Below are 16270 nucleotides of genomic sequence, written 5' to 3'. Positions count from 1 at the left end.
ATTCCTGAGACTCTGGATATTGGGAGGTTGGGCTCATTACCTGGTCATCATCTTCGACCACCACAAGGGTCAGCTTGCTCTTTTTGAAGTCCATTTTAGTGATTTTAGGCCTGGTCACATAGAAGACAGATGACGTAAACGGTTAATTCTCAAGAGAAACAAAACATTATGTAACATATTTATATATAAATGCTGTTTTATTATTATCATGCTAATCTGAAGAGCCGGGGTGTGTGTGTCAATCTCTCCCTTTTTTTAGGGGGTGGGGAGAGATTAGTATTGAATAACAGTAAGTGTAAGTAGGAATTACTCACCAAAAAAACAAACCTATTTTGTTTGCCCCTTCAAAGATCAAGATCCCTGTTGGTGTCAGCCCAAGAGCATAGTCACAACCATCTCTTCCCTACAAGCAAACAAATGATGTTATATCAAACACAAAAAATCATCTGCAAGACGTACATTCAGAAAGTGAAATGGGTGAAAGAAGCTGCTTTTAAGCACAGTGTCTTAGAGCCACACGGTGAACCTCTTTCCCACCCTCTGCATAAATAAATTGCAGGGAGAAGCTCTTACCTTCACTACATGCATATCCACCCCATACATTTCTAGCCATTTGGCTTTGTTCAAGTAGCACATTTCTGCCTGTGCAGGGCTCTTTCCCCTAGGAAAATGAAAGGGAGAAAAACAGTTCCTAATCAGAAGTATTGCTTCTTTCCTTCCACCAAGCCTTAGGGATTCAGTTTTGGGTTTATTCACACTTCCTCTGGTCCCGATGCTTTCCTTTGGGAGAAACTGCTCTTTAGCCCTCAGTCAGAGCAAATGGCAATTCTAGTATTTTTCCAGATTGACATTTGCTCTGATTTAGAGCTAAAGAGCAGGTTTTCCCTGGGAAAGGAGAGGAGCAAGGGGAGAAAGGCTTGGACTCGGGCCTAGAAAGTATGGGTCAAGCAGAAAACCATGGGTCAAGCAGACCCATGCTTTCTAGGCATGGGACAAGCGGAGGTGTGGACAAGCCCTTTGTATGTCTTACTACAGAGACCAGAAGCTGTTTATCTAGTGGGATGGAGCTGTAGCAATACCTTCCCATTTGCTGGGTGGGAGGTGGACGAAGCGGTGGGGAGATGAGTGTGGGAACACTAGCACCAAATTGGCTTTCCCAGTGTGCCCGCACCACACTGACCTCCCCACCACCTTGTCCCTCTCCCTCCTGGCAGGGATGGCCCATCCCGTTTCACCACCTGAGGGTGCCATCTTCACCACCGCCCCTCCGCCACAGCCTTGCTTATTGAGGTTGCACAGTTGAAGGCACTGGCGTGATCTTGCCGGAAGCAGAAACTGCAGCTGCTTCTCGTTTCTCCAGTGATAGTGGTGGGGCCAGTTCTGACAGAGAGCTCAATTCACTTCTTTGCTGGTCTCTCTCTCTCTCTCATCACATGCTAAATTGCAGATAAAATCAGGTATCTTCCCACCATACCTGAATTCTTTCCACTTCTGAAAGATTTCAAATTCCATTGCTTCCGTTTGATTAGGAGTAAATAGGAATTCTGAAACAAGTTCTGGAGTGTGTTCAGGGAGCTCACATTCGCCAAGCTCAGCTGTCAAAAGTTGGAAATTCCAAATAAGATATCACATCGAAGTAGATTATAAACACTACTATCTTTTCCAAGCTATGACGTTATTAGAAAACACCTCCGTTTAAGTTTTCCAGCTTAAACAAATTCAGAGCAAGAGAGCAATAAGCAACAGAGAAAGTTAGCATATAGATATTCTGGTCTGTGGGAAAAGGTATTACTCAGATTTGTAACACAAATTCACTGGGTACTCCTGGATTTATTATGAGTATTAAGAGCATATATAAAATAAATAATTTCACTGGAAAAAAGCCATTAGATTAAGCGGAACAACCTCTTGCCCTAAGGAAGAACATCCCTCAAATGCTAAGGGAGGGAGCAGGTTTGCTCTCAGTCACCAGGCTCCCTGCTGCTCCTGCCCAGGAGCCAGGTCACACCAGCTGTGCCTTCAACCTTGCACACACGAGTTGATTTGGATCCCACCCCTTGTACGAAAGAGCTGTGTACCAAATGCACATGTGCCAAGGGGCGCCCCTGCTGGGTGCTGTGCTGGGCGTGTCTGGGTGGCCTACTTTACACATTTTTTGAATGCACGGGTCTCTTTTCAAGAGGCGGGGAGAGAATGTAAAAGAGCAACTATGTGAAGAACATCACATTTTTCTCTTATTTGAAAGATCTCTAGAACAACTGCATTTTATGAACAGATCTTTTCTTAATTTCCTTGGTAGCAAGATTCATTCTTTATCCCAACAGTTATTGGCATTGTACAGTGAGGGGGGAAAGTATTTGATCCTTGCTATAAATTTGCCCATTTGCCCTCTGACGAAGAAATGACCAGTCCATAATTTTAATGAGGTTTATTGTAGTTGTGAGAGGCAGAATAACAACAGGAAAACACCCAGAAACCCAGAAGACAAAAGTCAGATATAGATGTGCATTATAATGAGTGAAATAAGTATTTGATCCCTTTGCAAAAGATGACTTAGTACTTGGTGGCAAAACCCTTGTTGGCAATTACAGAGGTCAGACATTTCTTGTAGGTGGCCACCAGGTTTGCACACATCTCAGGAGGTATTTTGTCCCACTCCTCTTTGCAGATCCTCTCCAAGTCAGTAAGATTTCGAGGCTGATGTGTAGCTACTCGAACCTTCAGCTCCCTCCACTGATTTTCGATGGGATTAAGGTTTGGAGACTGGCTAGGCCGCTCCAGGACCTTAATGTGCTTCTTCTTGAGCCACTCCTTTGTTGCCTTGGCCGTGCGTTTTGGTTCATTGTCATGCTGGAATACCCATCCTCGACCCATTTTCAATGCCTTGGCTGAGGGAAGGAGGTGCTCACCCAAGATTTGACGATACATGGTCCCGTCCTTCGTCCCTTCGATGCGGTGAAGGTGTCCTGTCCCCTTAGCAGAAAAACACCCCCAAAGCATAATATGTCCCCCTCCATGTTTGACAGTGGGGGTGGTGTTCTTGGGGTCGTAGGCAGCATTCCTCCTCCTCCAAACATGGCGAGTTGAGTTGATGCCAAAGAGCTCGACTTTGGTCTCATCTGACCACAACACTTTCACCTTGTTCACCTCTGGGTCATTCAGATGTGCACTGGCAAACTGCAGACGGGCCTGTACATGTGCTGTCTTGAGCAAGGGGACCTTGCGGGCTCTGTAAGATCTCTGTCTTTCATGGCATAGTGTGTTACCAACTGTTTTCATGGTGACTATGGTCCCAGCTGCCCTGAGATCATCAACAAGTTCCCCCCATGAAGTTTTGGGCTGCTTCATCACCGTTCTCCTGATCATTGCAACTCCACGAGATGAGATCTTGCATGGAGCCCCAGACCGAGGGAGGTTGACAGTTATTTTGTGATTCTTCCATTTGCAAATTATTGCACCAACTGTTGCCACCTTCTCACCAAGCTGCTTGGCAATAGTCCTGTAGCCCAGTCCAGACTTGGGCAGGTCTACAATCTTGTCCCTGACATCCTTGGACAGCTCTTTGGTCTTGCTCATGATGGCTACTTTGGAATCTGCTGGATTGATTGCTTCTGTCGACAGGTGTCTTTTGTACAGATACTGTAACGACCTGGGATTACAGGTAAGATGTCTCCCTTACAGCAGGTGCTTCTAATCTAAGTTCATTACATACAGTGAAGATACCAGGTAGTCTGACATCTGGCTGGTTGATAGGGGATCAAATACTTATTTCACCCATCATAATGCACATCACTCTCTAACTTTGTCTTCTGGGTTTCTGGGGGGTTTTCCTGTTGTTACTCTGTCTCCCACAGCTACAATAAACCTACCATTAAAGTTTCCCTATATTCTAAACAAAATGCTTGTTTAACCTGGAGGTAGGCTGTATGAATTGTGTATTGCTTTGTAATGATTTGTTGGGTCTCTGGACCATAATAAAGATGAATGATGATGATGACCATTAAAGTTATGGACTGGTCATTTCTTCATCAGAGGGCAAATTTAGCAGGGGATCAAATACTTTCCCCCCTCACTGTGTGTATGTATGTATGTGTGTATATATATATATATATATATATATATATATATATATATATATATTCTCCTCTCTTGTTTCCACTTAGCCAATTCAGATTATTTCAAATGAACAAATTTAAGTATTACAACCAAGTCATTTACTATTTCTGTGAAAGCATTATTTCATAGAAACATGGTTAGCGATTTGGGACAGGAACTGAAGCCAAACATACATACATACATACATGAGTTTTAGCTGTCAGTCCCCTGTCAGCAATTAACGTGCAACTATGGAAGAGTTTTCACAGGCTGCAGAAGAGTTTCCATCAGACTTTCTGACAGGCAAAGGCTACTGGGAAAGAGAAAGACTGCCTTCTCTTGGAAGACAAGAACTATGGAGCCTATTACTCCCCCCCCTTAAAGTTCAGTTCAAGTAAAGTTCAAACAGGCAGTATGTAGGTCTACTCTGTCTGCAGCAGTTCCAGGCACCACCATAGCTCTGACACGCGGCCTTTGGCGGCCATATGTGAATGAGCAACCAACACTGGGACATACCTTGGAGACACAAAGCAGCGAGTTCTACAGCTGTTTCATAAGGGCATTTCAATCTGTAAAGAAAGATACAAATATTTCAGTAAACAACAATAATCCCTCACAAAGAAGCCCCCCTCCCCTCCATCAATTAAACTCAACATTATTATTTATTCATTAAAATATTTCATATTATTTCTCTTAAATGACATTCAAGGTGGCCAACTGCAAACAATTTGATACACAATCCAATTACAGTAGTTACAAGTGAAACCATTTTAAAAAACCTTTTATGAATTCTCCGGCAATGTTAAAACGCCATATCCATGAACTCCATATCCATGGAGTATGGAAATGCTTAAATAAATAATTTTTGGCTGGCCTTGGCTGTGGCTGCCAGAGCATGCAACACCCCTGTCCCTTCCACTACCTTGTGAGGTGCTAACTCTATGCTTGGGTATTACCACTTTGTGCACACAGAAAACTAGTATTCAAGGGGGCAAGTTTTTGGCCTTGCCGTCTCCATAAGCTAATTTTCTATGTGCAGGAAACTGCTCTGTGTCGAGAATCATTTGGCCATATGAGCTCCCACTGACAGGATGAAGGGGTACAACTCAGAGATGGATTTAACACCCTTGTAGAGCCAAGCTTGGTTAAACAGCAGGTATAAGCCTTGCCATTTTCCCATTCTGCACGTGCCAGAGCAGGAATGAGGGTGACTTGCCAAGCCCACTTAATGGTCCCTGATTCATGTTTCCCTTCTATGGAAACAGAGCAAACTCCTATTACACCAGTTATTCAGACCTCCCCTGCCCCCACACCAAATAATTACATGCATAACAGTGTAACCACTGCCAAGCCTAATCTTAGCATGTAAGAGCTTCTCATGCCCTTTCAAAACGAAAGGTGAAATACTTACTATTAGCTGCAAATATAACATGTTACTTTATTTCCATGAGGAACAAGGAAGTCGCTCAAAGGATTTTACACACTCCATGTAACAATTAACCAATCAAAAAGGGTCCCTTTCAAAAGCTCGTGACGAAAGATAAACTTTCCCGCAAGGACTCTACAGAGAAAGGCTCTCTGTTGTTGACCAAGGCTGCAATCCTTAGCACCTAGGGCTCATCCACACTTTCTAGTCACAGGTCCTAGCTTTCCACTGGCAAAACTGCATTTTGTCACTAAAACGGCAGAAAACCCAACTGCCATTTGCTCCAATTAAGTGGTAAAACGTGGGTTTTCCTGGGGAAAGCGCTGGGACCAAAAAACACCAAAACCCCTCAGACACAGACCTGGAAAGCCTGGCCCTGTGCCTAGACACATGGAGCAAAGGAAAGTATGAATGAGCTCTTACAAGGGAGAAAGGTGCATTGCAATCCTAAACATACTTCCCTAGGAGTAATTCCCACTGAATTCAGCAGGACTTGCTTCTGAATAGACTTGCTTAGGATTGCATGCAGGGCAGAATAGGAATAAATACACTCAGGATTGCTCTGCAAAACTCTCCACTTTTATCAGATACAGGTGGAAACCAGTTAAACTTCCACCGGCTTTTTTTAAAGGCATCACTTCCTTTTCAAAAATACATTTTGGAGCAGAGACTTGTAGTAAAGGCTCCATTTGGGATGACATCTGCTATTCATGTTGACCGTAACACAGAGAGACAAAGTTTCACTTGCACTCTACAACTGCTTTCTCCTCCCTTGAACTGGTCTGTCAACTCAGATCTTCATCTGAGGCTCTTGCCAAGCTGCTCCCTCCTTCAAACAGTTGGCAGGGGCACAGCTTCCAGAAAGCATACCTTTCCTCTGGCAATGTCAAGGTTCAGGGAATCTTGTCCCTTCCCCGGTGGCAGCCAAAAAGCAGATAAACACGAAGAGTCCTTACCACGTGATTTATTCCATATTCACACAGAGAAAGGAATGTAGCCCTTATTCTATAATGGCGTTGCTCCGAGTAAAGCCCAACCCCCTCCGTCTCTCTTATCCTGTGTCATTCCTGTGCTGGCTAAGCTGAGCTTTCTGCCCTTGAGCTTTCTGTTCTACTACCCTCAATGCACACCTAGTCCTGGGAGAGGAGGGCTCAGGAATGCTCTCCAAAGACACGGAGTCGGTCAGCTGTCTCTGCCCCAGTGTTTCTTCTTTCTGTTGTTCCTCTCCCAATATTTCCCAGCTTTCCCCCTCTGCAGTCTCTGAACTGTCCTCCTGCAAACCACAGTTCTAAATCTATACTGTCCTCCTGTTCTCGAGAGGGTTCAGGAGGAAGGGGTGGCCCCCCTGAGTCCAGCCCCTGACAGGCAATAGCCCTTCCCCAAGCAAACCAACAGCACCTTTTAGAGGCCAGAATAATTTGGTCCTGTTTGCTTAAGCATGTAATAGCAATTAATATTTACTGGCCATGACTGTTCTTTCGCTGCATTTCTTTTTTTGTATTTTCTTATGGTTTTTAAATTTATCTTAGTTATTGTTTGCATTCTTATATTTTATTAACTGTGTTTGCAAGCTGGCTTGAGGGCTTTTTTAGTGGAAAGATGGAAGTAAAAACATATTTCTATTATTATTAGATAGCCTTCATGATATAGTCTTTGCTGTTGAAATAAAGCTCTCTCATCCAAGCATCCTTCCAGACCCAGACAGAAACACAGACTCTGACCAAGAGGCTGATCCAGAAAGCCACAGTGGCCCTGGGGTGGACAAGCCACGTTCTGGTGGAAGCGCATCAGTGGAAACAGCACCCAGAAGAAAGAAGATGAAACTCAGCAAAGTGGACAGGCTTTTCCCTTGTAGAAGATGAAGCCCTAGTGTTACATCTGCTCAATAACCAAAGCTAATTCCCCCCTTCCACTCTTATTTCAAAGCTATTTCTGTCTTTGTATCAGAAAGGCACTCAGCCAATTTGGCTGCCGATAAATATTGCTGCAGACATTTCTGAGATCATGGTCTTTCCAACAAGAGGCCCTTGTCCAGGTTTGTTCATTGCCATACTTTTAAATGTTGTGAGGATCCTATGTCCTTTCAAAATGTGGGTTTTGGGGGTGGAGTTATTGGGTTGTTGTTTTCATTTTGATTATGTATTTTGTGGGTTTATATTTTGATTTTATTCTGTGAACCGCCCTGAGACCTCCAGGTATAGGGCAGTATATAAATTAAATTAATAATAATAACAATAACAAGCCCCAATATAAAGGTAAAAAAGATAAAGGACCCTTGGACAGTTAAGTCCAGTCAAAAGTGACGATGGGCTTGAGACTCTCATCTCGCTTTCAGGCCGAGGGAGCTGGCATTTGTCCACAGACAGCTTTCCAGATCATGTGGCCAGCAGGACTAAACTGCTTCTGGTGCAATGGGGCACCATGATGGAAACCAGATCACACCAAAATGCCGTTTACCTTCCCACCGCAGCGGTTCCTATTTATCTACTTGTGCCAGCGTGCTTTCGAACTGCTAGGTTGGCAGGAGCTGGGACAGAGCAACGGGAGCTCACCCTGTCGTGGGGATTCGAACCGCCGACCTTCCGATCGGCAAGCCCAAGAGGCTCAGTGGTTTAGACCACAGCACCACCTGCTCCCCAATATGCAGAGCAGTGATGTGCAAACCTTCCTTTCATCTTAGCTCAGATCAGATTAGTGTCATCTGAGTGTGGGAAGGTACTTAACATAGACACATACAGACACACCAGAAGAGGAAGATGGAACACTTTTGTCTTCCGTTCCCATCACTCCAGGTCATTGGCCATGCTGGTTGAGAATGACAGAGTCCAACAGCAGGTTTCTCACTCTTGTCAAGTGACTTGAAGTGTTTTTGCATAGGTGGGCTAACTCAGGGCTCCCAGATGTTGCTGGACTCAGACAGCCCGTCTGTATGGACGCCAGGGGTGATGGGCATTGGAGTGCAGCAACATCTGGAGGAACAAAGATTAGCCACCCTTATTTTATTACTTAATGAAATGTTATGTCAGGTGATGATAGTGCTTTGAGTGATTAAGAATTTGAGTTCCCTCTTATTAGGTTTAAGCTTTCAATTGATACACTTTACTTTGAGCATCTCCTCCTGAAAAACGGGACTTGGGTTCAAGAAATACGAAAAGAAAAATAGGAACGTACTTTCCCGAAAGAACATCTTGCCGCAGCTGTAATACAAACAGGTACCTAGCAAATACACAAGAAAAAGAAAAAAGATCAATCATGTTTCCCAAGAGTTCCCCACCCTGTGAAACAATAAAACCCTTTTGGATCACAACTTTTTAAAAAGGTCCTAGCAACAGTTCTCATACCCACACCAGAAGCACTTCAAATAAAACCAAATGTATTATTTCAGAGTAGTGTGTGAACTGCCTGCATTCCATGACTTCTGGAAGATTTGTATGTTCCATACAAGAACCATAACCAGAACTTATTCCACTCATGGATGTTTCTTACTGACCTTGTTAGGTATGAATTAGTTATATAAACTTTTAGGCCAAAAGAAAGCACCCCTTTCCTATTACTCCAGCAGATGTTGAGGAGATTCAGCAGCCTCCAGTATCCCCAAAGCTGTGAAGTCCAACTATAGAACCCCAGTTCACCATAATAGCACACAATTTATTTTATCATTTGACTAGTGAAATGCCAGCCACTGTGACAGGTTATCTGCATGCAGAGAAAGTGACTCTGTACCGTATTTCAAGGGCCCAGGCTTTACCCCACCTTTCAGGTGTGTCCCAGATAGCAGTTTATTTACTTTGCTCCACAGAATTCAATGGCAGTCATTGGTGACAGAGCCCACTCTTATTGGCAAAGCTCAAGGATGGAGAACCTGTGGCTGTTAAGATATCATGGGTCTCCAACTCCCACCAGTCCCAGCCAGTATAGTCAATGGTTAAGGATGGTAGAAGTTGGAGTCTAACAACATCTGGAAGTTCCTCACCTCTCACTCCTCTGCTTTTTTTGGTCATGCTACAGTGTGACAGAACGTTAGGAACTTGCATATACCTAAAGCTAAATGTTCATCAAATTTGACAGGTTTAGGAACATAGCACTGCAGCTCTTTCCTCATTCCCACTCTGCCCTACTCATCCAACAATGAAGTTACGGGCATGGTCAAAGGAAGAGTAAGGAAAGCCCTGCTATGCCAAATCTGGCCCTCCCTTCTCTTCCAGAAACCGAACATAGCCAGGCTCTGAGGAAGAAGTAAGAAATATTTACCCACACTCCTGAAAAAGAAGGTACACATCAGGCGAAGGTGGGGAAAGAGGAGATTGTGTCCAACCATCTGCTGCATTGCCTGCTCACTTGCTGGGTCTCTGGGTAAGTGAATAGGGAGAGGTGGGTTTCTGTTTGGGCCACTTAGACTCTAGCTAGCTAGGCCTCAGAGAAGAATGAACAACCAAGCCATGCCAGCTGCTGCTACCCTTTCACAGGAGATGAGCCAGGGGCTTCACATTCCAGGTGAATCAAGAGGACAACTCTCAAACCCTGACAGCTTTTGCAGGAGTAGGGGATGCTGGGTAAGGCAAGAGGTATCCAAGTTTTCTTATAAGGAACCAGAACCTAGGAGACATCTCAGTGTACTATAATGGAACTAGTGAGGAAAAAGTCAAGGCACAAGGAAACTAGGTAGGGAGAATGCTACTGTATCACCTTTTCCAACATGACCTGACCTGAAAATGCCACTCCTAGATGCTTCTCTCATGGTTTGGACTCCAGACCAGGGTGGGGTGGATTACCTGTCTTTGGAGAAGACAGACAGAAAACCCATCAGTCAGGTTATTGCTCTCTCTCGGGCAGATGAGAGCAAGTGGGTGATATGTACTAAAGCACCATCTGTTTAAAGAGGGAAACGAGACCCTTCCTATCTGACAAGTGTGATCCTTGCTCCCTGCCATGAGGCAACAGCACCATCCCATCCAAACCAACCTCTGACAAAATTAAGCCTCCAGTTTCAGAATTGCAGAATGCAGGAAGGACAAGACATCATCTTGCGTGTGTTTTCCAGAGACTATGTAGGAAAGAATAAGTCAAAATCTTATAAGAAACTGGATACCAGCTGCTTTATAAGACTCTCTTGATACAGACAGTGACCCAGCATCCTTTAGCCGTGTGAAAGATATGGAGATCTGAGAGCTGCCCTCCTTAGCTGTTGGCAGTGGCTAGTTATTCCCAGTGCCTACGTTTAATGAACATGGAGTCTAGTGTCACAGATAAACCAGGGAGAAAGAAGGTACTAGAATGAAGCTTAACCACAGTTAAGACGAAATCAGTCCTTGATATTCTGAAGATACAGTCACTTAAGCACAGAATTTTTTTAACCATTGCTAAATTCTGTCAATTTTCCATGAACATGGTCCCTACAGACACCTAACTCAATAATAATGCAAAAGATCCCGTACTTGGTGGCAGCCCGCTTAACACACATTTAGGCAAAAGCTGCACATAACGCTATTAAAAAGAACATTGTTAATAACAGGGTGGATTTAATTTAAATCATATTGATTTAAATCACAATTTAAATAATGATTTAAATCACTAGTCAGTAAGACTTTATTTAAATCATTCCCCCCCCAGAAAGATTCATTCTTGCTAGTATAATCTTAATATTTACAACCAAATGAAGGTTTCATTTTTGGAATAATAAATTTTCTAAGTAGTTTTTACAGTTATATCAAAAATTACTGATTTGGTTATACTATTAGAAATACATAATTATGAAATTATTGTGAGGTTTCACAAGTTAACTGTTTATATTTGGACAACTTTTCTCCTGCACTTTATTGGAAGGAGAAAAATAATCATTTCCTTAATAACTATTTAAACAATTTATTTAACTAAAACAATAATATTACAGCATATGTATCCATGTTTGTTAACTGATGTGGTGAGAGACTTTATTGTTTGGAGAATGTCAGGCCAGCCCTGGGAAGAAGGGCCTGGAAGCAGTGAACTCTTCTTAGTTGACCTGCAAGCACTTCAAGGACTTCCAGATCCCAGTTATTATTTCCACCCCTTTGGATTTGCTTCTGCATTCAGGTGCCTATTCTGTACAGTTGGGTGTGAGTGCAGTTGTTGGGACCCAGTGGGATTGGGAAGAGGTTGCCAGCCCTGAAGAGCCTTCAGCACTTGCCTCAAGTCTGAGGTGCACAGATACGCAATTGACTTGCACAATTATTACACAAAGATCCCAAGACATGTGGAATATTCTGCTCACAAGGTTGCACTTTCATTTTCACTGCTTCACACTTAGCTACTTGGGCAGATCAATTCCACTCCAAACAATCTATTCACTGAGCCTCTTGGAACTTAGCCTTTCAGAGGCAAGGGCTTGGTTCTGTGTACATAAATTTGCAAAGGAACAATGGGATTAAGGTTTTCTCCTCAACTCTGTATGTTTATTTTATAACATTTTTCCTGTGAAGAAAAGGCATGTTATCACTGCAGACACAAATTCACACTTTTGAGAGCTGCACAAACAAGCATTTGTGATAATATCTTCTTGTTAGAAAAACTGCCCCAAATAATCTTACAGAATAATCTTACATTGTGAAAGGATTAATGGAATTCATTTACCAAAAAAATTAAACACCGCATATAAAGCCTCATGCTACATAATTAGAAACAAATCCTTATTTCCTGATGAATAGACTTTGGACTATAATGTAACTTAAATAGAAAAGCATTTTATTTTTAAAAATCCGATTTAAATTTTTTAAAAATCATTTTTTTCATCTTTTTTTTTAAAACAACAACAACAAACCATTGATTTTTATCCACCCAGGTTCAGAAAACCAACCCCAAATTTACCCTCAACTCTACCCTCCTTTCCAGATGTTTGGGTTGCAACTCAAAATCACTTCCTACCTTGTGAATTCCTCATGGAGGTTGTTTGGCTCCGATGAATAGTATTTGATTCGAAAGTGCAGCGTATATGGTGGCCCAACTAGATGAAGAAATGTTTTTAAATGTTAAAAGCCAGAAGCCGTGCAGTAACTCATACAATACTCTATTACAACGAACGAAGGTATTTTGTGAAAGTGCTGAAGCCTTTGGCGTGAGCAGGGCTGATGTCACAAAGGCCGAGCAGTGATGCTGTCACAGAGAGACTAAGCAGGAGAGGGGAGTCCAGGCAGCACTGCCGAAGGAGAAGAGCTGAACTAGATGTAATGATGGCAGATGTGTTTGTTTCATCACAGATTTGCTGGGGGGGAGCAAAGATCTGCCTTAGTAGCGTTTGGAAGCAGCCCCTCTGATTCAGATCCACTCTGCCATTCCATTCACTAGTCATCCCAATCTGATCCATTAAATCTGAAGCTCCCTCTCTCTCCCTTCCTTGACTATAAATCGAAAAATTGCCTTTTCAAACAGAGTGGATTAAGCCTGCCAAATTTCAGGCCGATCCATTCAGTGGGGGTTTCTGCAGGAAACCTTTTATTTTAAAAAGTGGATTAAAATTGGAGGTATGATGAAATTTCAGACGGCAGTACAGCACTTCTGCAAAAGTGGACTCCGGGCTGTACAGGAAGTAAGTTGGGTTGCTACTATTACATCTTGTTTTATCTTAAGAAAAGGATAGGTGGTGTGGAGGAGGCGACAGGTTGAAGCAGAAAGGCCAAGGGGTGCTTAAGGAAAGGGCAACACTGAAGGCAGAATGGGCAGAGAAAGCAGGAAACGAACAATGGCGGACAGACTGGGCCATGGCTGTAACAGCTAAAGGAGAAGAAATATAGATCATGAACATCACTGGTTGAAATATGCTTCAACTGGGAGACTTAGGTAGGTACTCTATCATAAATGCCTTTACGGAAAATTTATGTGTGGTAATGTGCTCTAAAAAGCAGTGTAATTTTTTTATTTAAGGGGCTCATCTAAGTGCACATTTACACTGCATATAAATTACTCTTCCGGTGTATATTCACTCCACATCCACATTCAACTAACTATCAACAGAGCACAGAGACACAGGACATATCAAATGCTCAGTAAATACGGAGTAAGAAGAGCAGAGGTGGACTAAAGGATGACTGTACTTCACTACAGAACTACCAGTCAACTGCTAGTCCAGGGATTAGCTTGATTCAACCAGGCACTTCTTATGATTTAAACTGAGAGTGCACACTCAGGATCTAGGTGCTCAGATCAGCGAAGCCAATCAGAAGTTTGCATTCTTGCTTATCAGAAAGCAGTCCGAAAGCCCTTATCAAACTTAATTAAGAGCTCCTGGTGGACGGTGATCAAGTTCATACCTGCTTAGTTTCATCAGCTCTGCATTGTGGTCCCAGATGGGGAACTACCAAATAGCATATCATTAATCTGATCAAGAGAAAACTACTGAAGGAGGCAGTATCGGGGGGGGGGGGGGGAGTGCTTAGGGATCTCACACAAACACCTTTCAGCTAGTGAGCAACATGGCAAATAGTGGGCAACGTGAATCTGTAATTTGAAAAATATGAAATATTTAGCAATGACTCAAGATTTAGGTTCACCATACTTACTTTTGATTTGCTTCTTAATGGGTTTTGAATGGTCTAGCCAGTGCTAGGAAAAGAAAATTGTTGTTTTTTTAAAAAAAGGAAGGACTCTGCTCGTTTTTAATAGTTCAGAAAGAAACATACAAAGAATACCATGTTCAATAAGCATTTGCACCATTTCCATGTGCTGCTTCCACACCAAGCATTTGTGTGGAATAACTGCACTTTTTAAATGTGGCATGTATAATACCATCCTTCATATCCCCTGGATTTCTGACTTTTTACACCACAGAAAAATCTAATGTTTTTTTGAAAGTCCGGAAAAACAGCACCATCTCCACAGTCCTTAGCAGTGCTTGTCTGTTTTTCTTGAGAGATGTGACTTTGGCTTGGGTAATGTCTGGAGCTGAACCTTATATGCCACAACTGTTAAGAGATGGAGGAGGCTCAATTTCTTCTTTTAAAAAGAAAAATTACCTTACAACACATGTGGATATGATAAGTGAGAGGTACTGAATTGCTTGGGTGGGGAAAGGATTTACAGGTTTCTCAGTACAACTACTGATTACCCCCACGTCCCACTCTAAACCAGGGTGGGGAAGCCTATGGCCCTCTCCATGCTCTTGGACTGGAACTTCCACAAACCCTGGCCATTGGCTAGCTTGGCTGGGACTTAGGTGAGCTGCAGCCCAACTACACTCTGGAGGGCCACAGACTCCCCATCCCAGCTTAGAGCTGGAAGAGGGGGTGTTCAGAAGTTGTATTGAGAAACATGTAAAGCCTTCCCCTCAAAAACAGGAGAACTGAAAGGGAAATCTACCTTGGAAAAACTTCAAAAATAAGGAGACCGTTCACTGTTTGCATACTTGGCTGCAGTCCAGAGCTGCTTTGGTGCTGAGTGCCTGCCCCAACCTCCCTTCCCTATACTAGCCCAATCCCCTGTGCCTCCCCAACCTCTGGACCAAGCAGAGTGAGGTTGCCTGGTGGAGAAAAGCTCCATCCACATTAGAGAGGAAGAGCCCAAATGTTTTGGTTGGTTCTGTGTTTTTTTTTTTTTTAATCCCCATTCTCATTGTGCAACGAGCTCCTCTTCAAATCTTAACAGATAATCTCACCAAAAAAGGGAAAATAAATATAAATACTGTAAATAAAAAAAATGAAATATAGGTGTGTTTGCATTTATTTATTTTAAAAACTGAACACACAGAACACAGCACTAAAATAGCATGACAACGGGGAAACAATGAATTGAAGCAGCCACTTCAAATGTGGGGGGGACGGGATGCAATGCCCTCTTTTAATACACACGGCTCCTTTAGAGGTGGAGGTACTTTACAAGATCTCCTTTAAGATAATGCATGCAATTCACCCAGGGGCCGAGGAGCACAACTATTTGCTGTTATTCATTCAAAGAACACTGTCACTTCAGTTACCAAAAAATAAGCCATGGATAATTCAGGCAACTTCTGGCTTTAGCAAATCTCTATTGTGCCATCTCTGCCAGATGATACAAATTGAATCCCAAGTGTTTTGGTTTCTTCCTCTGTAGAGTTGAAGCCTGATAATTAAAAATGTTATTGCATCTCAAGTAAATGACTTCTCTATTCAGAAAGAAGCTAGTATGGTATTTTGGAAGTGACAGTTTCAGATATTCTCAGATTACCCTCTAAGCACCAATTCTTCTAAACTGCCAGGACAATTTCCATTTGATACCGAGGGCAATTCAGTCTGCTATTCTGCTATACAGAGCTATTCTGTACTCAAAGCTAGTTTGTATGCGGGTGCAATTTCTCAGCCTTGAAGCCACAAAGACCCCAAAAGAGACAGGCCAGGGAAGCTTTAGGGTCTCCCAAAGCCATTACACTGCAAGAAGGATTTCAGTTCACCCCTCCTATTTTGCCACGCCTTTCCTTGACACAAAAGTTGTTCAACGTGCAGGAAGTTTGTGACACAAACAAGTGTTCCAAGTGTTCCTACTCAGAAATGGTTCTGTGATGAAGAGAGCTGTACTTTGTTCATCTACTGAAGATGTAGATGTGCCCCAAGTCACATATGACTTCCTGGCAGACTTTGAAAGTGCCAGATTCAAGCAGATTTTGAAGTGCCTCCGGTTGTGAGTGAAAAACCATCCCACATAACATAGCTCAGATTAGCCCTCAACCTCATTTCTATACCTTTTCCTTTGTAACATGCCTACCAAAAATCTCAGATGAAAGGGGAGCACACATTGGTGGAAAGATCC

The 16270-nt window shown here is 42.9% G+C and overlaps 2 protein-coding genes across 3 annotated transcripts in view; both read right to left on the bottom strand.

Moving 5' to 3' along the window:
• MOCOS (molybdenum cofactor sulfurase) overlaps nt 1-16270 on the bottom strand; it is a 563966-nt gene that overhangs the window by 246238 nt on the left and 301458 nt on the right. The window lies entirely within an intron of this gene.
• The window catches only part of EPB41L4B (erythrocyte membrane protein band 4.1 like 4B), a 68164-nt gene that overhangs the window by 8788 nt on the left and 43106 nt on the right, over nt 1-16270 (bottom strand). For both annotated transcript variants that reach the window (XM_083583894.1, XM_083583895.1), the window contains exons 3-10: nt 14053-14095; nt 12422-12500; nt 8693-8737; nt 4612-4664; nt 1475-1595; nt 574-661; nt 315-403; nt 41-110 (exon numbers count right to left, since the gene is read on the bottom strand). In XM_083583894.1, coding sequence (XP_083440020.1) covers nt 41-110; nt 315-403; nt 574-661; nt 1475-1595; nt 4612-4664; nt 8693-8737; nt 12422-12500; nt 14053-14095 — 588 coding nt within the window. The remainder of the gene's footprint in view (nt 1-40; nt 111-314; nt 404-573; nt 662-1474; nt 1596-4611; nt 4665-8692; nt 8738-12421; nt 12501-14052; nt 14096-16270) is intronic.

The sequence above is a fragment of the Podarcis filfolensis genome (genome assembly GCF_964270895.1).
Source record: "Podarcis filfolensis genome assembly, chromosome: 13".
Lineage (NCBI taxonomy): Eukaryota > Metazoa > Chordata > Lepidosauria > Squamata > Lacertidae > Podarcis > Podarcis filfolensis.
Note: the sequence above shows the minus strand (reverse complement) of the source record. Positions and strands in the feature narration are given on the sequence as shown.